Here is a 27,721-nt window from a genome sequence, read left to right as displayed (position 1 = left end):
AGGCATCCACTCCACTATACCATCTTTTTTTTCTCATTCTTTTTACAAATCACTACTATTTTTTTATCTTCTCATTTAAGTTGCTGTTCATTTTCATTTCGTTTCATTATGTTCATTTCTGACTCTTTTAATTATCGATCTACCAATACTAACAATTTATAATTTTTGCAGCTATTGAACGTTTGGAAAAAGCACTGAACACTGAACGAGAAATAAATTACGTCAAAATGATAAACGGCGACGACGTTATTATAGCCATTCCAACTGAAATGGGTCTACCTTTCGTATTCAACTATGATGCTCCAATGTTCTTTAGAGTAGCTGGTAAGATAAGAGCTGCTGCTCAGCCACAAATGTCACAAAATGGAAGGATCCAAACACCCGACTCTATTAAAATCAAATCCGAACTCAGCGTTACTATTGGTAGAAAAGTCCAAGGCCATATTTCGTTTTTAACATCTTTTGACGGTCAGCAGTACTTCTCAGGAATCGATAAAATGTTGCAAGTGCATGTACCCGTCCATGGTACTTTTGAACTTAATCTAAAAGAAAACGAGATGAAACTCAACATTGAACCTAAAGAAATCCACAGGAATGCTCCTTTGGTCCACTACAGTACCTGGCCTTTCACTTCCAGACGAGACATTATGGATTTCAGACCACTAGTTGCTCAAAAGCATAGCCAATATATCAAACCAGATAACCTTCGCTTCGTTGACACTGTTGTTGGCAAGAAAGAACCTGGTTTAGCCTTCCACGTCCAAATGGTACACGATAAGAATACTCTCAAAATGTCTGATATGAAATTCTTCACCAATAAGGGCATGGCAGGAGTTTTAGATGGTGTTAAGAACTTATGGAATGACAATGACGTACAATACAGTCAACTTAATATTACATTCTTACCTGATGAATCTTCTGTAAAGAAAATCCAAGTTAAGTTAGGATACGATGAAACTTACAGTAAAAGAGGCGAAAACCAACCTCTCAGTTGGGAACAAATAGCTGAAGCTTCCAAATCATCTGAAAGAAGAGAACATTTCTTAAAGGGAGCCGCTTCTGATATTAAGAACGTTCAGGCTCAAGTGGTTGATGCTTCAGTTACATTCCAAGGTGAAAGACAAGTCAAATACGTTGTTGCTGGAGCCATCGCAACCAGTAACGTAGATCCAAAATCTCGCGTATATGCCTACTATAGATCCGACAGTGAAAATGGAACACCAACTGAGGTAACATTGGAAGCAGTCAACCAGGTTAGCAACACAAATTCCTTGAATATGCAAGATGCTTTTAGAATTGAACCTAGAGCGCAATCCGAAGTAGAAGTGACATTTAATTCACCAAACAAGGAAAGTGCTTACATCAAAGCAAATATTAGAGCATCTAGAAGCGACAAACGTAAGGAATATTTGAAAGAACAGCCAATGTACGCCCAGTGTCAACGTAACATGAGAGTAGGAAACAACCAGTCACCAGCTTGTGTCAACATGACTGTCTCTGCTCATTTCTTAGACAAAATTGACATGGATCTGAAACATGAAAATATTGATCCTGCTCTTGCAGATGCTGTTGAGATTTTGTTCGATCATTACAAATTCAAATATTACCCAAGTATTGAAATCAACCGTCAACAATCCCAACCTAAGGGTCACCTCAAAGTAGAAACTCGCGTAAACGAAGATTTAGAATCATTCAACGTCTCTGTCTACACTCGCAAAGATGAAACTACTTTCAGAGACATTGAGCTCAGTGAATACGCTAAGGTGTTGATACCTCACCCATCATACTCACTTTCCAGACGCTTGATGGCCAAGGCTTTGGACATTGATACCATTAATCGTAAGTATAAACCTTTAAATTATTATTTTAAGCATTTGATACGTCATTGTGACAAAATTAATGTGAACACATCTTTGAATTACGAGAAACCGATATGAGATAACAGCCTAGCTGGAGAAAAAGTCCCATATCTATTAGTTCTGAATGGAAAACGTCAAAAAATTCCATTTTGAGCTAAGTCGACATAATGCCTGAACGACTCATTAAATCGTGACGTACGAGGTGTCAATGGAAGGGGCCTGTTAAATATTACGTTCTACGTCACATTTAAGTTAAATTCCCAATTTCTATACTAACTTGATTCAGAGTTGGTGTTGATTTAACGCTGTCTAGATGCTGATATTATGTAGCTTAAGACTCTAAAAATATAACATTCATTTTAAAATGTGGCATAGAATGTGACATTTTACGTTAAATGTAACGTGGAACGTGAAATTTGACAGAAAGTGCGATATCACTTTCCAACATACATGTCCCATACATCACGAGAAAAAGAAACAGGACGAACCTTAACGTATAACGATTTTCCATGTCTCCGTTATAAGCTGTTCTTTCTTAGCCAATTTTGACGCATGTCAACATTTTCAATGTGTTTTAAATGTATTCATTTTTTTTCGAATCCTGAGAAAACTAATAAGTATTTTTGAAAAATCTAAACGCAGAATGAAAAACTACTTTATTACCGAGGGCCAAAAGTGCCTTGGAATAAATAAAAAGTTTCTTTTTAATGAAATATTTGCAGTTAAAAATCACACTAAATTTTCTGTTTTATTTTCACCCCTGTAACTTATGATAGGGGAGCCCAAGCGGTGATTTTTGCAGTTACTCGAGCGCATCAGATTATCATATGGGGAGAAACCTGGCACCCTGCAGATGTACCTGTACCATATATTGACTCTTAACACAGGGAAGTTCGTTAAGGCGGGCCCGAAAAAAAATCTATCCTTAAAAATACTCGAAATTGTCAGATTAAGATAAGGTAAATTAAGTACATGCAGAAGAGTGTATATTTGAAAAGTCTGACGATTTGAGCGGGGCGTAAGGAAATAGGTGAGACAAAAAGTTTCACAAAAAAAGCGAATATTTCGCGAAACGAACGTCAGATAGAAAAACTAAAAAGTACGTCTTCAATATTTTTCAAAAATCTATCGAATGGTACTAAACATGACCCTCCACGGAGAGGGGTAGGGGGTAAATTTAAAATTTTAAATACAAAGCCCGCGATATTTCGCAAAATGAAAATCAGATTGAAAAACTGTAAAATACACTTTCAAAATGTGTTTGAAAAATCTATCAAATGGTACCAAAAAGGCCCCTTCACGGAGGTGGGTGGGGGTTACTTTAAAATCTTAAATGGGACCCGCAAATTTTTATGCAGATTTGGATTCTTGACGTAAAAATAAGCAACTTTTATTCGAGATATTTTTTCGAATTATGGATAGATGGCGTTATAATCGGAAAAAACGATTGTTGGAAATGAAAAATTAAATTAAAAAATGAAAAGTCCCCATTAAAATGGAAAATTTTACTTAGCTTTTTTTGGTTTTAGGACCTAATAATTACAACCTAGTAGGTCCCCATAACGCTCGAGTGACTGCAAATTTAGAATACTTTGCTCCCCTACCATTATTAACATAAACATTATAGAAGTTTTCAGGGACTTTCGGCCCTCGTCAATAATGTAATCTTTCATTCTGCGTTTAAATTTTTTAAAAATATTTATTAGTTTTCTCAGGATTCGAAAAAAATTAATACCTACATTTAAATCACATTGAAAATTTTGACATGCGTCAAAATTTTGCATTTTGCTCCGTTCCCCTTAAAGAATAAGGCTATAACATATTAAAAAATCACTTAAATCGAACAGCAGGTTTAGGAAATTCGAGACATCTAAAATGATCCATTTTTGGGTGGCCTCTTTTCCCTGACGCGCAGGGTAGAATATATTAGCATTATTAATTTCTTCATACATTTAAAACTTAATGTTTTAAATATTAATAATAAACATTATTTTTAGCTGTATGTGTCATCGACCAAACACAAGTTACCACCTTCAGCAACTGGACTTACGGTGCAGCCATCTCAAAACAATGGACCTTAGTAGCACAATTGGTTCCTCGTCGGTCCAATGAACGTCAAGAAGTTTTCTCCGTCGAAAAACAATTAAAATCTCAGCGCCACAACATGGTGGTTTTGGTTCGTGATAGCAAAGAATCGTCAAAGGGCAAAGATGTTAAAATACTTGTTAGCAGACCAGAAACGGACTTTGAAATTGTCGAAATTACTTTGAAACCTGATGAACAACAGAGAACACAAGCTAAGGGAAGTGTAACTATCAATGAAAAACCAGTAGAACTCAGTCCAGCTGAAAGTCAAGATGTTGGTGATGGTCTTATTCAAGTATTCGCTCTTTCTAATGGAGAAGTCAAGGTTACAGTACAAGATAGGTTCGACTTGATTTATGATGGAGTTCGCGTCAAACTTGAAGGAACGACTGATGTACTTAGAGGTGCCACAAGAGGTATCTGTGGTCAATTTAATGACCAACAAAACGAGGATTCCTTAACACCCCAAAACTGTTATGCCCGCAACCCCAAAAAGTTCGTACAAAGCTACGAAGTTGAAGGACAAGAAGGACAACAAGTGAGACAACAATTCTCCAAAAAATCCGATGAATGTGTAGATAGAGATATGCCACTCTACATTAATGTAATTAGACAGGCAGATACCAAGGACAGGAAAGACGAAGAAGACTCAACGGAAAACGACTGCACCCAACATCGAACCAGATATGTAGAACAAGATGGAGATATTTGCTTCACTACCAAAGTTGTACCCACTTGCAAGAGCCGCTGTCAAGCTCAAGGTTACATTACCAAGAAAGTACCTGCTCATTGTATCAAAAATACCCTTGTATCCAAATTGTGGAAGAAGCAAATCGATAATGGAGGAAGCCCTGACTTCAGTCACAAACAAGAAGACAAGAAGGTTCAATTGGAAATTCCCCAATCTTGTTCTACATAAAAATATGTTTTTAGATAATATATGCGACAAACATGTAAAATAGAATAAATAAACTTGCAATTAATATTTTTTTATTTATAAACTATATGCTAAAGTTATAACTTACAATCAACCTGTCAATAGTTTCAAGAAAGAGTTAATATATGGCTAGCCTGGAACTAAAGTGGTCTAAGTAAAAAAACCACTTTTTCGAGAAAATTAAAAAAATACATTTTAATGTATAAGGCGGTTGGTACAGGAACTAAAACCAAAATTTTTGTACAAAAGTTTAATTACGGTTACCAAAAATCTTACAAACAAAAAAATCGTTCAAAAAACTTTTTTGGGTAATCAAGTAATTTAGTATGCAACGTGTAAAATTTCCCACTCAATAATGTATTACTGAGAATTTGATGCACCCAATACTCTCGGAGTCGTTTCTTGGTTTTCCTCATCCGTTGTATGAGAGCAATAATCACATTTCTGGACAATTTTTTCATTATGCAACCACTCACTTTAACAGTCAAATACGAACTTTAGTACTAATCGTTCGAGAATAGTTGGTTGACAGTTGTTGCTAGTCTGCGCCCCCTTCACCAACCCGGCTGTTTAGTTGGCTCGGTATGCGCACTAACAGCCCAACCCGACTAAACTATCGGCCGATAAAAAGTCTGCAGTTTGCGGGGGCTCTAAGACCATCGGCTGGGAAAGGTTAAACAACTACATCCATTTTTAACCATATGTGTATACACTTATCGACTCCATAAGACGCATTCAGTGTAAAAGTTAATGACTGACTTGATTGGACTTGACCTGACATGGCTGGACTCTATTGACCTCGCTTGGTGTGATATGAGCCTTATAACAATGATTCATGCAAACAAAATTTCAAAAGAGATCAGTCAATATTGGTAAGAACCGTGGCAACCCTGTAATTTAAGCCCCGAATGAATTCTCCATATCTTCTTCGATTTGTGCGCAGCTCATGTCTATTCCTATATATGTCTTCTTCTTCTTCAAGTGCTGTGCTCGATTATCGAACGTTGGCTATCAAATTGGCTATAGCAATTTTGTTAACGGCAGCTCGGAAAAGGGATGCAGAGGATCTGTTATACCATTCTCAGGTTTTTAAGCCATGCCGTTCTTCTTCGAGTATATATATATATATATATATATATATATATATATATATATATATATATATATATATATATATATATATATATATATATATATATATATATATATATATATATCTGTCGGAGAGTAGTAAACGTAAAAACTTCACGATATATTTTTAGAAGAAAGGATTAAATGGAAAAAATACAGTCCTGCTTAAAAAATGTATTTGTGATTAATCGAAAACACAGTTATCCTTACGTAATACTAAAGGTAATCTAAAGATAAATTTTCAAAAGTTCTATATAATTCCAGCTACAGCTGGAACACAAACACAACAGAAACTGGTAGAAAACAATGACATTAACAGATATATAATTTTATGACATCTAGCAGCCACATACATTTTACATTGACACTGATGTATATTGACATGGTTGGATATTCAATCATTATTTACTGACACTGGTGTTCTACTTGAGAATCATAATATAAAAACCATTCTGAACTTAAATTTCACAGGTATCGTTAGGTTTGCATGACCCTAGGCACTTGCGTGTTTTCAAGTTGCGTGCAGACTACGATCAAGCTGCTTGTTTTCAAGCTAAGTTTCCCGTCAACAAACCTTTGAGCGGTTTCTTTGCGTCAATACACGCCAGAAATAAACAGCTCTGTATCTACGTTGAAATCGATCGCGCGGTCAACGTAAACTGAATGATTGTCCATCACAGACTGCCAAACCGCCTGACTTGTTTTCAAGCGGCGTAGGAGATACTGGCGTGCTTTAGGTCCACATGGCTTGCAAGCAGCTTCAAAACACGCAAATGTACATCGAGACGAGCAATATTCCAAGATTATTATACATGTGTCAAAGAAAACTCTTATTGTACGACATTCGAGAAACAACTAATGTGTGAATTTGGTTTGGAAAAATCTACTTGACACAGTAAGTATGAAGAATTATTCAAGAATGGCATATATACAAAACTAATTCATAGGAAACATTTTTCAACAGTTTAGTATGTAAGATTAACTTAAACTATAAGGCAATCAGTGGGATTGTTTAAATTTCGGAACATAAAAAGTACTTGACGCACTTTTAAGTTATTACTTGAACGGTAGGTAGATTGAATATTCAAAAGAGGGCATAGTTGATAAACTACGAAACAAAAAACAGCAAATGTTCAGTTTTCGAGACATACATTGCTTTCAACTAACCTAACACAATATACAGTAGAACCCCGCAAATCCGAACTAATTGGGGGGACACCCTGTTCGGATTCCGAAAAGTTCGGATTATCCGAAAGTTAGCCTAACCAAGCATAACTAGTAATAAATAATAAATTCAAAGCTTTCGTTGTCGCAAAACGATCTCGCAAGAGCGTGGATAATATTTTTGGACTTAAGTTGACTGCAAGGGAACCGACGTACGTTTATAATATGTAACCTTTATAAGTACTACGTATAAAGTACATATTCGTTTTGAAGAAATTTTAAATGTCAAAGTCCTATTAATCCTACATTGTTCAATTTTCTGGTTTTACTCTGTATGATAAACATGTTTTCAAGTTTTTGTCGTGAATTTTTCAATTTTTTTCTCTTTCTGTTGGTTCGGATTAGCGGGGTTCGGATTATCGGGGTTCTACTGTATTAACTTTAATTTACTAAACAATGACTGAATTTCCAAAATAAACCAAAATGTCTCTTCCACGACTAACATTAGTAATATAAATTAATAATATTCTAAGAGAAATAACAATAGATAAATACGAAAATTTAGTTTTCCTAAGATATAAAATAAGGAGATTAAACGCAGAAACAGACGAACCACTCTGCAGAGCTACTCTGTGGATCCACAAAGTGGCTCTAACAGTGGCGTCCATTACAAAATCATCGGGGCTACAAAGTCGCCTGTTTAAGCCACTTTGTGGATCCACTTAGTAGCCGAGTAGAGTGGCTCGTCTGTTTCATCTGTTAAAGAGGTAAATCATTACCCACAACTATATAGTAGAAAATCCCAGTCTCATTCACAAGGCAGCGTTCACAAGCTACTGATAAAACAAAAACAATCCAAAAGGGGTGAAAGTTACTTTTGATGTATAACGTTAGTATGATAGGTCTGTTACTTTATAATAACAAAATAAACGTTGATACCTTTCATTATAAAGGGTGCCTGAGAACACACAATACATTTCGAAAGGTCTTATCCATACGTTGGTGCTCCCTGTAGTTGCTCAAATGGATACGGCATGCGCTCCCCTACATATAAACCGCAAACCGGTTGAACCGAAGAAGGTGAGCGCCGAGCATCAACCTATCTACTACGTGGAGCTGCTACACAGAGCAGGGAGCACCAACTAATGGATACATACCTTGTTATTCAAATTTGGCATTCGATTTATAATTTCCTCCTGGTAGACTACTGTACAAACTCTGCACTACTATATGGCTCAATATGTGTACATATATTGAGCCACAATATATATATATATATATATATATATATATATATATATATATATATATATATATATATATATATATATATATGTATATATATATATATATATATACAAACTATATTGTGGCTCAATCTCATATCAACACTAAATGTAACATGCCACAAGAAAATAGTTTCAGAACCTTGCTTTGTCTTTATGATTCATGTGTTCTTGGCTCATTGAACTTCTACATTGGGGCGGTATTCCATCTATATTGTGTCCCCCTTCAGTCGGCTCCAGTAGGCAATATATTCATCTTTTTTTAGGCCTTAAATTACTGGGAAACGCGATTCATGTGGAGGATACTAGCATTGTAGCACACGGTAATGCTTTAGAATTTGGCACTGCGGTCGTCAACGGAATTTATTCTTTTGTAGGTCAATTTTGCAGCTTCATGTTTTGCTTTTTTTTACTTGGTCCTTGTCCAATACTTTTCAGACCCACATACTGACATTCAAATGGCAAATGTATAATGTTTTTCTGCGTTATAGGTATATGTTGAGTATACCTATATGGTCCTAATTGACCATTACCATGTACTGTAATGCTAATAGCATGCAGACTAACCGGTATGCTCACGATGGCACTTCTTACTAGCGTTTCCTACTAATCCAAGGGCTTCTTGCGGTGCCTTATGTTTGCCTTCTTTCATGGGGTTGATATCATTCATTATAAAGAGTGTGAGAACACACAATGTATTTTGAATATCGCTAAGACATCCTAGCGAATATTGGTAATAATACGGTAGTGAATATCGACAAGAAAAACATAAATATATCGATAAATATATGATTGAATGAGGAATTATACAGGGCGACACCGTCTGCCCCCAACTATTTACTGCAGCTCTGGAATATGCATTTTAAAAACTAAATTGTGCTAAAAGGTGAATAAATATTGATGGTGAATATTTAAGCCACTTGGGCTTTGCAGATGACATCGTTATTATAGCCGAGAATTTAAATGAAGCTTACAAAATTATGGAAGAACTAAAACAGGCAATAGAACAAGTAGGCCTGAACATAAACTTTCACAAAACAAAATACATGATGATCAATTTAGTTAACAAGAAGAGATATGGTACCAAATAAGATAGTGAGAGAGAGGACTAAAGTGACAGATGTGATAGAAAAAATTGCACAAGCCAGATGGAGATGGGCTGGAAATGTAGCATGTTTAAATGATAATAGGTGCACCAGAAGACTCACAGAATGGAGATCTGGAGAAGCTAAGAGAACCGAGGTAGACTACCAAAAAGGTGGATAGATGGCTTGAGAAAAACAGTGGGAAATTGGATACAGAAGGCACAAGGTAGTGAATAATGAAAGAATATGGAGGAGACCTACATACAACAGTGGATTCAAGAGGTTGAGAAATGATGATGATGATGACCGATAAAGGAGAACAACATCGTACATTTACCATTCAAAGTCAGTATGCGGGTCTGAAAAGTATTGGACAAGGACCAAGTAAAAAAAGCAAAACATGAAGCTGCAAAATTGACTTACAAAAGAATAAATTCCGTATATGGACCTTCCACCAACCACAAAATTTGTGAATTGTTTTGTTGATGCATTGTTTGTCTTCTACATAAATTTTTCTTTCCTATATCTTCATTCAATAGAGTTTCATCAATGCTTTCTTAATTTTCCTTTGGCTCAAGCCGCAGTGCCAAATTCTTCTTCTTTATGTATTCATTTCAGCTTTATAAAATTGTCTTTTATTCCTTCCACTTTTTTCAGATCTACTTATTCATTCGTGTGCTGAAGACATGTAATCTTAACAACATTTTTTGAAACCAGTTGTTGTTGCTATTTTTGTTCTATTACTTATTTCATATTCCCACATAGTGTTAACTACAAAGCCTTCGTACTAATTGAAAAAATGAATGAATATTCTGGACTTTATGCCATTAGAATATTGACAGAAAATAAATATATGTGTGTACTTGACCTATCATACTAAAGTGCTTACAAAATGCTTTATCAAGAGGTTTAGTAGACATTCCTGTCAAGTGCGTTAGAAGCATCGTTTGAAACTGTAACCAAACTTTTGAATTATAAACCTAAACTATAGTCAGATAATCACTTAACCCAGATTCAAGAAACTTTTCTTCTTCAAAAGGTTCTAATCTAGGTTGAAGTTATCGAAGAATACATTAAAATTAAAATAATGTCACATTTGTGTATACAAAAGCTGAACAACTGTCAAAATTGTCAAATAAAATCGTTCTAAATGGCACTCCTGAATACCTGCAATGCTGTATTAGATTTTGGCGATTTTCATCTATTGTTCAGCGAACTTGTTGTTCAACTCCGGTGTACACTGCCTTAACTTATGTACATTATTACATAGTGTACAAGATACCTACCAAACGTGTGAAAAAACCTTACCTATAATAAAAACTTTTGATCAATTTATAAAATAAAGCCATATAAAAAACTTAAACTTATTTTCTTTTTCTACCAGCTTGGAACACTGACAAGATTTGATTACTTAACGTATTTTAATGGCGGGCACGAAAAATCCATGTTTACTTAGCCAAAGGCCCACGCCAGTTCCCAGAAGAAGAGAGATGAGATTAGTAAGGAACAGGGTGCACAGGCCTTTACGGGAAAAGACGCTACTATTGCCCACACGGGCATATCGAATACTTAGAAGATCTCGCTTTGGCGGACGGAAACTCCAGTTCTTAGGCGGTAGTTGATCAGGGCGACTGCTCCAATTGTTAAAAAACTCAGAATCCGATTCCTGTAACAACAAAATCATTATTATTCATCAATTTTTTATAACGAACACAATTTTTGTTAAAAATACAGATCTAACCAAACTTTTCATTAACAATGTCAAACAAAAATGGCGTCGGTCAGTATGGTGACATGCCTGCTTAAATTACGATTTCTTCAAGGAGTCTGTAGTATCCCTAGTGATGTAAGAAGAGAATATTCTCTTGACAGTTTTTGCGTCATTAATCGTGCTAAGACGATGCATAAAAAAGAAAAATGAAAAATGTGGATACGGTTTTTCTAAGTAAACGCGAAACAATGAGTAATTATGGAAATAATGCTAGACAATTATTTGTTTAAGAATTTTACAAGAATGTCAAAAAGTGATTTCGAACTATTAATAAATAAATAAATATGATAGGGCCAAGAATAGAGAAGAAAGATCAAACATAAGAAACGCAATACCAATCTCAACAAGATTAGCAATTGTTATTTATATATACTAAAAGTTTTAGTTTAATGTATTTATTCAGGGTGCACTATTCTTCCATTTGTCTCATAGTTTCAGAAGTATGCCAAGTTTCACAACTCTGGATGTACTGCACTAATAAACCTTATTGTGATTTCATTTGACCACGTATTCATCTTTTCTTTGTATGTCTTGACAAAACCAAATTAAATTTCAACAGAGTACAGGAAATAAAGAAAAAATACAGAGCAACATGTAAAATTTTCCACAGCAGTTCGGCTTTATCGGCAACGCATCAGGCACTGCAATAGTGTTCAAATACCAGTAAGATTTCGGCCACATGGCTCAGCCAAACGACGATATTTTCATTATATGGCTGTAATGTTGTACATTGCTGATGGCTGTTACACTGTTGATGGCTGTACCAAATACATTTTCGGCAACATATTGCTTCTAAAACTAGCCCGTCTAAATGCCCCTTTAGAAATGTTTTAAGTAAATGGCTCATAAGGCTTATAATTCTATAGTCTTCGCATTTTCTAGCATTCGGTTTTTTTGGAAGATTTATAAAAGTTAACTCTTACAACGAAGAAATAACAAGTCCCCGGGAATCGACAACATTGCTGCCGAAATAATTAAAACTGATCGGCATCTAACTGCTGAACTTTTGCTCCCCATAATCCGAGAGGTATGGGAAACAAATCTCATTCCAGCGGACTGGAAAAAATTAACATTGGCTGCGTAGGACGACCACAGCGGCTGACTGTCAGCAGAAATCGGCTGAGTTTTTGTATCCAGCGCTGATATGGCAAGCTTAGTAAATCTCTCAGAGGCTGACTTTCAGCGGTGTCGTCTAAACGCCACTGCTTAGGCCGATGTCAGATTATGCGTTTTGACCGGATGCGTTTCCGCCGCATCCGGTCAAAACGCATAGTGTGACAGATCGCTCCGGTTGCGTTGGAAACGGATGCGTTTTGGGTCACCGGTACGCGCTTACAAACTGCGCCAGACTAAACGCATAGTGTGACAGGTCGGTCCGGTTGCGTTGGAAACGGATGCGTTTTCACCGCATCCGGTCAAAACGCATAATGTGGCATCGGCCTTATTCAGCTGTCCAGCCGCTGTGATCATACGAACGCACCCAATATTAAGCTTCCAAAAAAGGGCAACCTCACACTGTGCAGAAATTGGAGAGGAATAGCCTTGCTTACAGCCATAAATAAAAATTTTGCGACCATCACACTTAAAGTATTAACAAATAAAGTTGAAAAATCCCCGAGGAAAATAAACTTCCTGTAGCTAGCTGTATACCATAAATCACAAAGAATAAAAGGTATATTTTAAAATACTCTAAATAAGGGTCACAATACAAAAGTTTTCGGATTTAGAAATCCATCAACAGTGTTTAAAAGCCCTAAAATTAAGTATAACCTAATTAATTGAGATAAAAGTTAAAAAATTGACAGAGGTTTTAAAAAACAAGAGGCCATACTTACAAAAATTGCATGCCTGAGCCACCAAAATGTATTGGGTAAAAACCCTTTAAATGTAAACGATTTAGTTGTTTTACATATTTATATAAAATTCATGCGATGTCAAAGATATGCCTGGATGTTACCCAGGGCAAGCACAGGACTCTTCCCACGTGGTTGGAATTTTTTTGGAGAAAACCTCACATATTGGCTTTCAATGGCCAACTGACAACTGAATTCAAGAGCAATCCAAAATTACATTAAGAACTGTCAATGTAACCTAGTTATAATATTACTTCGGCCACAACGTTTAAAGATTATTTTAATATTTAAGATAAAAAACAGTATCAAATTTACATAATATGCTGGAGTTAAAGTTGTTCGAAAAAAGATGAAAACAATTTTTCTTTGAAATAATCCATTAATTAAGTATTCAAATAGGAAAATAAAATGTTTACGTTACCAGAAGTTATGCAGTCAACAATACCAATAGATGTTGTATTAGTGGTATGAAATCAATACAATTAGACAAATAATGGGAAAGGCCTTATACGTATAGACGTCTGGGAACACAAAATTGTATGTAATGTGTACATATGTGGGTACACATGTGTAATGTGTAACATTAATAACTGGGTAAGAAACAGAAGAATAGACTGGAATGACCACATAAGATGAATGACAACAAATAAGATAGTCAGGACAGCGATAGACGGTTCCCCAATAGGAAGACAATGGGTCTATTGAATAAAAAGAAGTATTTGCTTTTACTTACAAATATTTAAGTTTTTACTTAATAGTAATTGAATAAAGTCATTTCTGTAATGCTTTATTTAATTATTATTAAGTAAATACTTAAATACGAGGAAGTAAAAGCAAATACTTTTTTTTATTCAATAGACCCGATCAGTGGGAAGGCTACGAAAACGATGGAACGACAATTTACTAGAGGCACATTGAAAAAACAGACAGAGTCATGTCTATACACAAAGAAGAAGAAGATTTTGCTCCATCGTAAAGCACACTGTGTACATAACATTTAATTAGTCTTAGTCTGAGGGCCAATGTCAAATATTTGCTGCATAAAATCTTTTTCATTTTCACGAAGTTGGCACGTGCTTTTTCAACTCTTACTCTTATTGACCGACCCTGCCATAGTATAAATATTACTATTTTTGGTCGTGGCAGTTAAGGGTTAAAACTATAATATATTTTCTCATACATATTTAAGGATATCCAAACATTATCTTCCATTCCAAATTCTCCTTTCAATTTGAATAAAAAAAGGAGTTGATTGCGTAAATTGAATCAAACAAATTTAAGTAAACGTGGCAAAGGAAATAATCTGTTTATTCTTAGATTTATAATAATTTATAAAAAACAAAACAACTTCCGACAAATATTTATCGCACGTGCAAAGCGCTTGCCAATAGATATCTAGAAATAAAATCCACAAACTATATAGCGCATTACAGATTGTAGGTTTTGTCTCACTCAGACCATAAATTAATTGACGAATTTCACAATAATTCGAGATAATAAAAACGCATTTCACAGCCAGACAACTAAACATTTTAGACCAGGACAATTAGCACAAAATAAATAGATTTTTAAGTACAGCATCCAGAAAATTGCAACTTTTTGCATTGTGTTCAGCAGTGGCGGATCCAGGGGAGGATGATATATATGAGGATTATAAAAACATTCATTTATTCATTTATTTTTCATAGAAATTTAACCAATCGGCCTCCCCTCTTGACGATGCTGGATCCTACTGGATTCGCCACTGGTGTTCAGGGTGATGTCAGCAAAAAGTCTACAATAAAAAAAATTGAAGGCACTCATGGGAATGCCGACAGAAGTGAAAACTTCTTATAGTATATAAATTACGAGGTGAATGCTTTTCCCCATCAAAAAAGAATTGCTATACCTATCATCATATACACGATACGTATGCCCTATGCTATTTATGTATACATACACATAATTTATATACGTACAAAATTTATTTCAGTCAAGTGATGACAGTCGCAAATTCAATACTCTTTCCCCATCCAAGAAGTGCACAAGAGCCTAAAGAAGTTTTCAAATTCAAAAATTTATTTCATCGATACTTTTTCCCCCATCCAAAAAGTGCACAACGTCCCTCAAGAAGTTTTCACTTCAAATATTTATTTCGTCGAAGCGATGATGGTCGCGATGACGGTCACTAATTTAATACTTTCTCCCATCCAAAAAGTGCACAAGGTCCCTAAAGAAGTTTTCACTTCAAAAATGTATTTCGTCGAAGCGATGACGGTTCCTAATTCAATACTTTTCCCCCATCCAAAAAGAGCACAACGTCCCTAAAGAAATTTTCACTTCAAAAATTTATTTCGTCGAAGCGATGACGGTCGCTAGTTTAATATTTTTCCCCGTCCAAAAAATGCACAACGTCCCTCAAGGAGTTTTCACTTCAAATATTTATTTCGTCGAAGCGATGACGGTCTCTAATTTAATACGTTTTGACATCCAAAAACTGCACAACGTCCCCAAAGAAGTTTTCACTTCAAATATTTATTTCGTCGAAGCGATGACGGTCGCGATGACGGTCCCTAATTCAATACTTTTGCCCCGTCCAAGAAGTGAACAACGTCCCTAAAGAAATTTTCACTTCAATAATTTATTTCGTCGAAGCGATGACGGTCGCTAATTTAATAATTTTTCCCCATCCAAAAAGTGCACAACGTCCCCCAAGAAGTTTTCACTTCAAAAATTTATTTCATCGGAACGATGACGGTCGCTAGTTTAATACTTTTTTCCATCGAAAAAGTGCACAATGTCCCTAAAGAAGTTTCACTTCAAAAATTTATTTCGTCGAAGTGATGACGGTCGCTAATTTAATAATTCTTCCCCATCCAAAAAGTCCACAACGTTCCTAAAGAAGTTTTCACTTCAAAAATTGATTTCGTGGAAGCGACGACGGTCGCTAATTCAATACTGTTTCTCCCTCTAAAAAGTGCACAACGTCCCCAAAAGGAAGTTTCACTTTAAAAATTTATTTTGCCGAAGCGATGACGGTCTCGATGACGGTCGCTAATTCAATACTTTTTCCCCATTTAAAAAGTGCACAACGTCCCAAAGAAATTTTCACTTCAAAAATTTATTTCGTTGAAGCGACGACGGTCACTAATAAAATTCTTTTTCCCCATCCAAAAAGTGCACAACGACCCTCAAGAAGTTTTCACTTATCCTTTTTCCCCATCCTAAAATAGGTTTTACATTTATTTTAAATTTAAATACTTCTATACAATTTATATATACATACAAATAATATATAGCATAAGCGATGACGGTCGCAATGACGGTCGCGATGACGGTCGCGAATTCAATGCTTTTTCCCCTATCCAAAAATCGCACAACGTCTCTAATGAAGTTTTCACTTCAAAAAAACAACGACTTGTGCACAGATTCACATTTAACTGAATACTAAAATACTGCACATTTTTATAACGCCAAGTACCAGTGGCTTTATAATTCAGGCCATTGAGGCGATTCTCGATCTACTACATTTATTGCTCCACCGATTTTTATTGCCGAGTTACAGGGTGTTTTGTCGATATTGCCAATTTCTTTCTGAATCCATAACTTTAGAACCACCTTGTATATGTTTTTAATATTTGGTATCTACACATATGTCCCGTTTAGAACCCTAACCACCCAACTACTAATCACAAGAAAAATGAAAGTCCGGATTAACAAAAAATATAACGTAATTGTGACATTGACACAACACTTTGAATATTGAAATTTTCAAAATCCGTTTGTATCTTTGAAAAGAGCACAAAAAACTAAGTTCAATTTTTTGCGCAGACAATTTAATTTTAAAATTATATCGAAAGTTTTAAGAACTATAACAAAAATTTCGACTTAATTTCAAAATTATTCATTTAAATTGTCTGCACAAAAATTAAATCTAGTTTTTGTGCCCTTTTCAAATGTGCAAACTTTTTTGAAAATTTTAATATCCATGTTGTTATTTTAATGTCACAATTACTTTATATTTTTTTGTTAATCCAGACCATGATTTTTTTGATTAATAAGTGTGCCATGAAGTAAACAAGTATTGAATTATTTATAAAATGAGTATTTGTTCATAAACTTTAATAATTTATTAAGAGTTAATAATACCTGCTTTCTAATTTCAGAGTTCTTAAAAATTTCAATATAATTTTAAAATTAAAATCATTAAATTGTCTGCGCAAAAAATTCAAGCGGGCCTATAAACTCATTTTTGTGCTCTCTTCAAATATGTAAAATCAATATACAGGATGTTGTTTCAAGCTCACAATGAATTTATATTTTTTGTTAATCTAGACCTTAATATTTCTGGTGAAGTAGTTGGGTAGTTTGGGTTATATTTTTTATATAAGACATAATTATACCCAATATCAAAAAAATATAGGTGGTTCTAAAGTTATGGATTCAAAAACAAATGGGCAAAATCGATAAAACACCGTGTAACTCGGTTATAAAAATCGGGGGTGGGGGATTGTATTATATCTAGAACCGCCCAATGACCTCTATTCACCATTCAAATGTTTTTTCGTTTCCCAATCAAACACCTTGTATGTATATAAAATTTATTTAAATAAAATATATATTTATTTATTTTTTATATAATTTTTATTTAAATAGAAATAAAATAAAATATGTATATAAAATTTTACTTTAAATTTACAATTGAAAAAAAATAAAATTTACAACACACAAAATACAACAAATTTTGACAATTGAAAAATTGAGTGATCTGTAAATAGGACGCTGGCCTATATTGGAATAAATTGATCTGCTAAAAGTAGACAATGAAATGCAAATTTGTGGACAAAAATTTAAATAGTCGAATTAATCGAAATATATATCACGTTTTAGTAAAACGGAGCTATGTATTATACAAAGAAAAATAACAAAGGATTGCTGGCTAAAATTATGCGCTATAATGGATCGTTTATTCAGTTTATTGTGACGTAATGAACAAATATTCGTGCTATTATTGACAAACGTTTCATATAAGCGTGCAAACAAATTAATCTCCTTTAAATACTCTTGTGATTAATGAAAAAGTTCTGTTTAATTACTCAAACAGATTAATAGTGTTGGTTTTTATTGTTCAATTATAAACTGTCAAGTACTTTTGTCTACTAATTAGACCAGGACATTTAGCACAAAATAAATCGATTTTTAAATATACCACCTATAAACTTGCAACTTTTTAGTCTAAGATACGATATAAGGTCAATTTGCACCGATCTGTTTAATGGATAAAAATTATTGGATACATATATAATTTAGCATGTTAACAATTACAAAAAACAAGGGTTTCCCGATCTAATCTTGTTCTAACTATAGACCAGGGCGCATCTGTAAAAATATTTGGACGTTGAGAGGTGACTCAAATTTTTTTGCAGAAATTGCTTGAAAATAACTCAAATAATAATATTTGAGTTATCCTCCCTCTCAAAAAGGTCCGGAACATTGTTTAAATAATCAAAATGTCAAAAAATGTAGGAATAATTCGATTTTTTTCTTCGTTTTTTGATTATAACTTTAAAAGTATTCATTTCCGAGAAAAGTTGTACTGACATAAAAGTTGCGTAATTAGATTTTCTATAATATAGAATTGGTTAAAAATTTAAAAAATAGTCACCCTTGTTGCAAAATAGCAATAATTGCGAAAAACCATACAAAAACAAGTATTCGCATTTTACGTTTTTCAACCATTTATGCTACAATAAGGACCTACATCTTTCACCCAGAAAAACTTTATGATACGGTAAAAGAGTACTGTAAATTTCATTAAGATCGGTTTAATAGATTTTGCAAAATAAATTTTGCAATCCAGCTTTTGCAAAAAAAAAATAATTTTTTCAAAATGTTACAGGACTGAAAATAAAGCAGATAGCAAGTTGAAATTTTTTTTGCTCATAGAAGTGTACTGTACCTTTCATTTTCAATTTGCAAAACTAAAATCGAATAACTACCACTGCGTCAGGAATTTTTTTAAATAAACATTAATTATTGGTGCTACGCGCAGGACAGCGGATAGTTTGCTCTGATTGGGCATTCCATTGACCTTTGATAATGATTGATGCATTTTTAATTTTTATTAAATTTCAATATAAATAAATAAATTTGTTTATTGCAAAATAAAAACACATACTCTATCCTTTAAAATAACACTTTTTTTAGCAAAAACTTTCTTTGTTCATATATTTTAACTTAGAGAATAAAAGTTTATTATTTTTAAACATATGCAATTGTTTAAACAATATTTCACAAACAATAATAAAATTAGTTTGATTTTTGTGGAATTAAAATATTAAAATACAACAAAATATAGAGTAATAAAATAATATATTAGATAAAGATTGGAATAAAATTTGGTGGAAATCAACTTGTGTGAATCGAACAACGCTGTCCTGCGCGTAGCACCAAAAATTAATGTTTATTTAAAAAATTTCCTGACACCGTGGTAATTAATCGATTTTAATTTTGCAAATTGCAAATGAAAGGTACAGTACACTTCTATAAGCAAAAAAAAATTTAACTTTCTATCTGCGTTATTTTCAGTCCTGCAACATTTAAAAAAAAATGAATTTTTTTTGCGAAAGCTGGATTGCAAAATTTATTTTGCAAAATCTATTAAACCGATCCTAATGAAATTTACAGTGTTGTTTTACTATATCATAAAGTTTTTCTGGGTAAAATATGAAGGTCCTAAGTGTAGCATAAATGGTTGAAAAACGTAAAGGTGGATACTTATTTTTGTATGGTTTTTTTCGAAATTATTGCTGTTTTGCAACAAGGGTGACTATTTTTTAAATTTTTAACCAATTCTATATTGTTGGAACTTTAATTACGCAAATTTTATGTCAGTACAACTTTTCTCAGAAATGAATAGTTTTAAAGTTATAATCAAAAAACCAATAAAAAAATCGAATTTTTGCTTCATTTTTTGACATTTTGATTATTTAAACAATGTTCCGGACCTTTTTGAGTGGGAGGATAACTGAAATATTTATTATTTGTGTTATTTTCAAGCAATTTCTGCAAAAAAATTTGAGTCACCTCTCAACGTCCATCTCAAAACAGATGCGCCCTGGACTACTATAATTAATTAATAATTAAAAAATGATATATTTTTTATAAATTAAAAAAAATTCGACCCGGGCAGATATTATTTCAGATTTTTTAGGTCATTCTAAACAAAAAAGGTCTTTTGTAATTTTTCTCTAAAGTTGGTCGTTTTTTGTTATATTATAACAATTTAAAACTGAAAAAAAAAACGAAAGATGACGATTTTCGAGGCTCAAAAACATAAGTATAAAATATCATTTTTGAAATTACAAAGTACCTAAATTCAAGTTCAAACCTTAATCTATCAGTTCTTGATAAGTCTTTTGGACTTATTTCATTCTGAAACATTGTTTTTTAGTTGTTAATGCCCGTCTCCCCATAAGAAACCTTCCTTATTAACAATTAAAAAAATATGTTTTAGAATAAAACATGGCTAAAATTCTTATCGAGCCCTGATAGAAAAAGGTTTGAACTTGAATTTATGTACATACTTGATGATTACAAAAATGATATTTTTTACTTGTGTTTTTGAGCTTTGAAAAATTGTCATCTTTCGTTCTCTTTTCAGTTTTAAATTGTTTACAACTCGAAAACGATCAACTTTAGAGAAAAATTACCAAAGACCTTTTTTGTTTAGAATGATCCAAAAAATCTGATATAATATCCGCCCGGGTAAATTTTTTTTAAATCCATGAAAAAATATCATTTGTTAATTATTATTAATTAATTATAGTTAGAAGAAGATTAGATCGGGCAGCCCTTGTTTTTCGTAATTGTTAACATGCTAAATTACATATCCATTAATTTTTATCCATTAAACAGATCGGTGCAAATCGACCTTATATCGGATCCTCTACTATTTTGCATTGTGTTCAGGATGATGTCAAGAAAAAAGTCTACAATAGAAACGTGCATAAAATGCATCCAAAAGTACATAAACATTATTTCAAAATAAGTGTATTAAGAGCCAGATTTTGTTACTCGGCGGTGTTTGGGGTCGCTGAAAACGAATACGCCATCAGAACCGACCACCAGAGCACCTGGTGCCCAGGTCCACCACTAAGGCACGCCATCTGGAGCTTCGAGAGTTTTCGGCACTAAATTGATACATGCAGATTGATTACTCGGGAGGTTTTTGAGGTTGCCGAACAAGAATACGCCATCAGAACTGACCCCGGTGCACCTGGTGCCCAAAACCCTCCAAACTCCATGCCTTAGCAGTGGCCTTGGGCACCAGGTGGTCCGGAGGTCAGTTCTGATGGTGTATTCGTATTCAGCGCCCCCAAAAACTGTCTAGGAATCTATTTGCATATATTTAATGCAGAAAACCTCCGAAACTCCCAAATATGACGTTCCTTAGCAGTGACCGTGGGCACCAGGTGCTCCGAGAGTCGTTTCTGATGGCGTATTCGTGTTCACCCGGTGCTCCGGGTGTCGTTCAGATGGCTTAATCGTTTTTTCAAATTCTCAACCCCCCCCCCCCCCCGAGACCTGTTTGCATCAATTTAATTCCGAAAACCCTCGAAACTCCAGAAGATGACGTGTCTTAACAGTAACACTGGGCACCGGGTGCTCCGGTGGCGGTTCTGATGGCGTAGTCATGTTCAGTGACCCCAAAATCCCCCTAGTAACAAAATCTGGCCCTTAATATTATGCTTATTTTGATATGTTTCTGCACTTTCGTATGCATTTTATGCACTTCAAGAATGAAGAAAGAAAATACATAACTTCAAGAATATCCTCTAAAAATTTCACTTTGATGGGATCAAAATTACTGAAAACACAGGATGTTGAATATACAGCAGTTTTGCAGCAGCTTCGCGCTCGCGCGCTTGAGCGTAGTGAGAAACGTTCAACAACAAATGTTCGCCTTCTCTTTTGTAAATTACTCCGCGATTCAAAAACATTCCGGTGTGCATCACTTTATGATTTAAAAAAGAAATTGAAAATACAGTTATCAAAATTTTAAACGCATTTTTCTCAAAACATATTTTTTAATTATTTTAACTATTTAAAACATTATAACTCAAAAACTACTTGACCGAACAGTTCGTGAGGTAACGCTGTCGAGACACTTTTTGTTTTATGTCAATTTTTTGTTTAACAATAATAAATATATGTATGTTGATTTTCACCCTTTTTCTACAAGAAATTTCGATATTTTGACTTCCGAGCGATGCTAAAACCTCAAATACAGTCGACTCTCGTTAATTCGAAACTCGAGGGACTCTTAAAATATTACGAATTATTGAGTGTTTGAAATATCACATGGTTCTAAATTTGTGAGAGAAAATAAATAAATCTTCGAATTATTAATTGTTGATCAATTATTATTTATTAACTGCTATTCTATAACGATGACAAAAGTTTAGAGGTACATTCGTGTACATACATGTATGTATTCATAATGTGAATTAATCAATCTTTCGAAAGAACTGTATTATAGGTCTGGATCCCGCGTATGAAAAAAAAGTTGATTAATAGCAAGCTGAAAATTTGTTAATAGCTTAAGGGTGTCTAGTCGGACAAACTTTGATATATGGGAACACTGGAACAGGGGAAGTTTTAATTGTGGAACAGGTTAAAAATTTGGAACGGTCAGACTACGAAAACGGCACATGTATTTTGTACGACAGAACAGACTTAAACTCTCCGAACAGAGATTAAACTCTCATTCAAAAATCAGACTGCTATTTATCACCAAATGGGCGTTTTAATGAGTGGAACATGTAGAATATGTCAAATGACAGGAATTATGACAGGTGATAAATAGCAGTCTGATTTTTGCATGAGAGTTTAATCTCTGTTCGGAGAGTTTATGTCTGTTCTGTCGGACAAAATAAATGTGCCATTTTCGTGTTCTGACCGTTCCAAATTTTTAACCTGTTCCACAATTAAATCTGCCCCTGTTACAGTGTTCCCATATATCAAAGTTTATCCGACTAGACACCCTTAAGCTATTAACAAATTTTCAGCTTGCTATTAACCAACTTTTTTCTCATACGCGGGATCCAGACCTATTATACTGGTTTGCTTTAAAGCACATTGCTGCTGCTCCGAGTGCTCAATATTTTTTTTCAAACAAAGTCAGAAAAACTCACACCGCTGATGTCGACTAATGGTTCTATTGCTGGTTCTTCATAATCCATAAGTATTGGAAGATTTTCCTGATCTTCTTTTAAGAAACCGGATTTTCTTAAGTAGGTACAGAAAAAGAAAGTACAAAAGAAAACGTACAGAAAACTGTACTTACTACAATCTTTCCGCATCTTTCTCTCTGCAACTTTGAATTGTCGAGTGCTGGACGCCGATGAGTTAGAATTAACGCGTCGTTTTGTTATATAGCAATGATTTTTTTCGTTCGAATTACCAAGTGCATAAAAATGTATTGATTTATTTCGAAATATAAAGAGATTTTGTAGGGAACTCGTGATAACTTTGAATTATAGAGAGGTTCGAATTATCGCAGGTTTGAATTAACGCGAGTCGACTGTATCGTTAAAACTAAAAAACTCGACAGCGTTACCTCGAGAAAGTAATAAGCTAACAAAATCCGTTTTTTTTATGAGTCTGTAAAAATTTGACACCATTGGATTATTTTTCAATATTTTGACTTGTTTTTTTTTTAATTGAAAACTTCTTTAGGGACGTTATGCGATTTTTTGATAGGGAAAAAAGCATTGAATTCGCGACCGTCATCTTTAGGGACGTTGTGCGAATTTTGGATAGGGGAAAAAGCATTAAATTGGCGACCGTCATCGCGACCGCTACCGTCATCGCTTATGCTATTTATTATGTGTATGTATATATAAATTATGCAGAGGTATTTAGATTTCAAATAAATGTAAAACCTATTTTAGGATGGGGAAAATGGATTGATTTCGCGACCATCATCGCGACCGTCATCGCTAAGGTGAAATAAATTTTGTACATATTATAAGTATATTATGTGCATGTATATATAAATTGTATGGAAGTATTTAAATTTAAAATAAACGTAAAACCTATTTTAGGTTTTATTTTTGTCATCGCTATGACGAACTAAATTTTGTAGTATATTATAATGTACGTATAATAATACTAATATTATTGAAGTGAAAACTTTTTTAGGGAAGTTGTGCACTTTTTAGATGGGGAAAAAGCATTGAATTAGCGACCGCCATTGCTTCTGCGAAATAAATTTTTTAAGTGAAAACATCTGTAGAAACGTTGTGCCCTTTTTAGATGGGGAAAAAGTATTGAATTAGCGACCGTCATCCCGACCGTCATTGCTTCGACGAAATAAATTTTTGAAGTGAAAACTTCTTTAGGGACGTTGTGCACTTTTTAGATGGGGAAAAAGTATTGAATTAGCGACCGTCATCGCGACCGTCATACCTTCGACGAAATAATGTATTGAAGTGAAAACTTCTTTAGGGACGTTTTGCCCTTTTTAGATGGGGAAAAATATTGAATTAGCGACCGTCATCACTTCGGCTAAATAAATTTTTGAAGTGAAAAGTTCTTTAGGGACGTTGTGCACTTTTTAGATGGGGAAAAAGTTTTAAATTAGCGACCGTTATTGGTTCGACGAAATAAATTTTTGAAGTGAAAACTTTTTTTGGGACGTTATGCACTTTTTAGATGGGAAAAAAGTGTTGAATTAGCGACCGCCATCGCTTCGGCGAAATAAATTTTTGAAGTGAAAACTTCTTTAGGGACGTTTTGCACTTTTTCGATGGGAAAAAAGTTTTCGAGTTTGCGACCGTCATCGCTTTGCTGAACTAAATTTCGTACGTATATAGGGTGAGGCAGATTAAGGGCCTATTAGAAATATCTCGAGAATTAAAGTAAAGAAAATTATGAAAATTGGAATATAGGGGTTTTGAGGTGTGAACTATTTAATGAAAATATTTTGGTCTCTTTGCTACTTCCGGTTATACCGGAAGTTGATTGTAACTTCGTTTTTTTTAAATGGGACACCCTATATATTTTTACGTTTTTGGATTCTCCTCGATTCCTTATTTCTTAAAATATACGGTTTTGTAATATTATACATGGTAGATTAAAAGATATTTACGTTTTTTTTTTATTAATTTCGTACCAAAATTCACACCCTGTAGAATTGTAAGTAGTTTTACATCAAAATCCCTTTATATGTTCAAATGATTTTCAATATGGTCTACTATTGTTACCAATTATTAGTATAGCTAAATTTTGAATTTTAGTATACAGGGTGGGTCGAAACTCGGAATGTGTATTTTCTGAGTTTTCTTAAATGGAACACACTATATTTTAGTATTGTAATGAAATGGTATTTTATGGTACTTTTTAATTTCTTAAGCATTCCCTATACCCAACTGCTTTAATTTATGCTTAATTGTTAATCGCACCAACAATCTTAACTACGTAGATATTTTAATAGCTCAACCATTATTGGCAATTTTAGGTATCAGTCTCGATTAGTATGTATTTATTTCCGAAAAATTATTTGTGATTGAATATTTTTACGGCCAACCTAATAAAATTTCAGGTATTTTGTGTTGCAATTAATGTTTGGCTTGAATCACCAATAACTCACAAATTGAAGGAGATAGGTATAGGGATTGCTTAAGAAATTAAAAAATATCCTAAAATAACATTTCATTACAATACTACAATACAGGGTGTTCCATTTAAGAAAACTCAGAAAATACTCATTCTGAGTTTCGACCAACCCTGTATATACAAAAAAGGAAAAATTTAACTATACCAATAATTCTTAACATAGTAGACTATATTAAAAATCATTTGAACATAAACAGAGTTTATTATGTCAAACTACTACAATTCTACAGGGTGTGAATTTTGCTACGAAATTAATAAAAAAAACGTAATTATCTTTTAACCTACCCTGTATAATATTTCAAAAACTTATATTTTAAGAAAGAAGAAATCAAGGAGAATCCAAAAATGTAAAAATTTACAGGGTGTCCCATTTAAAAAACGAAGTTACATTCAACTTCCGATATAACCGGAAGTAGCAAAGAGACCAAAATATTTTCATTAAATAGTTCACACCTCAAAACGCCTATATTCCGATTTTTATAATTTTCTTACCTTGAGTTCTCGAGATATTTCTAATAGGCCCTTTATCTGCCTCACCCTATATAAGGAATTATTGTTAATCTTTAAAAACGATTTACGGATTGGAAATCAAACGGTAAAAGTATAAAAGTATACAGAAAGTTCTAAATTATGGAATTAATTAATTTTTTCGTAAATAGGCCACTTTGGAGAAAAAAAGACAGGTCGATTTTTATTTTTAAATTATAATTTTTTGACCTATTTGCCATAATATTGATGTTATCCATTTGGCCGTGATGGCGTTATCGATGAAATTTTTAAATGTAAATAGGGGTCGTGTGGTAGCGCATTTGAAAAGTTATTCAATTCTTTATTCAGAAATATAAATATTTACATCGTTATAAATATATATAAGGTAGCCAAAAAAATAATTTTTGAATTAAATTAATTGCTGCAAAAATAAGAATGTATGTAATTTATTTAACTCAAAATACATTTTACTGCTGGCAGAAGAAATAAAAATGTTTATTTGCCAAATAAACATTGTTTTTCGCTTAAATTAAATGTTCAAACTGCTAAGAAGCAGGTGGGTGTCGGTTTGATATTTAATTTAAGCGAAAGCAATGCTTATTTATGAAATAAACATTTTGTTTATATTTTCTGACATTGGTAAAATGTATTTTGAGTTAATTAAAGTACATACAATCTTCTTTTTGCGCCAAGTAATTTAAGTAAAAATTATATTTTGACCACTCTGTATAAATAATGATGTTAATGTTTATATTACTGAATAGAGAATTGAATAACCTTTCAAATGAGCTACCACACGTTCCCTGTTCCCATTTAAAAAAAATCATTGATTAAATCACCACGCCTAAATGGATGACGTCACTATTATGACATAAATGTTAAAAAATCATAATTTAAAAATAACAAGCCTGTCTCGGGATTTTTCTCCGAAGTGGTCTATTCTTGAAAAAATAAATTTATTCCACAATTTTGAACCTCTCTAGACATATATTATGTGTATGTATACAGAAATACATAGCACAGGACATACGCAATGCGTATATAATATAGGTATAGCACTTATTTTTGGATGGGGAAAAGCAATGAGCTCGTAATTGATATAATATAAGAAGTTTTCACTTCTGTCGGCACTCCCATGAGTTCTTTAATTTTTTTTTTTTATTTTAATATCCTTTGAATTGTACTGAATATAATTATTTAATTAAAAAATTAAAATAATTCTACTACAGTTTCAAAAAAAAATCACAAAAATTTGCTTGAAATGTTGATTTCAAACCACACCCCCTCCCCCACTTAAAGAACTTTTTATGATCTACAACTTTTATTTGAACCATTTGTCCCAGGTACCCATATTATTGGTTTTAAAATTACTGTAACGATTGAGACAAGAAAATTTCAAAT

General features: G+C 33.5%; 2 protein-coding genes across 3 annotated transcripts in view; one reads left to right on the top strand and one right to left on the bottom strand.

The window, feature by feature from the left end:
- Positions 1-4,927, top strand: part of LOC114329557 (vitellogenin) — a 43,234-nt gene extending 38,307 nt beyond the window's left edge. The window contains exons 4-5 of the mRNA XM_028278704.2: positions 172-1,839; positions 3,857-4,927. Coding sequence (XP_028134505.2) covers positions 172-1,839; positions 3,857-4,863 — 2,675 coding nt within the window. The 3' untranslated portion in view covers positions 4,864-4,927. The remainder of the gene's footprint in view (positions 1-171; positions 1,840-3,856) is intronic.
- Positions 4,928-6,171: 1,244 nt separating this feature from the next.
- The window catches only part of LOC114329558 (BCL2/adenovirus E1B 19 kDa protein-interacting protein 3-like), a 94,847-nt gene continuing 73,297 nt past the window's right edge, over positions 6,172-27,721 (bottom strand). For both annotated transcript variants that reach the window (XM_028278706.2, XM_028278705.2), the window contains exon 3: positions 6,172-11,213. In XM_028278706.2, the coding sequence (XP_028134507.1) occupies positions 10,959-11,213 (255 nt within the window). In that variant the 3' untranslated portion in view covers positions 6,172-10,958. The remainder of the gene's footprint in view (positions 11,214-27,721) is intronic.

This window comes from Diabrotica virgifera, chromosome 10 (genome assembly GCF_917563875.1).
Source record: "Diabrotica virgifera virgifera chromosome 10, PGI_DIABVI_V3a".
In the NCBI taxonomy this organism is placed as follows: domain Eukaryota; kingdom Metazoa; phylum Arthropoda; class Insecta; order Coleoptera; family Chrysomelidae; genus Diabrotica; species Diabrotica virgifera.
This window is presented reverse-complemented; position numbering and strand designations above follow the sequence as displayed.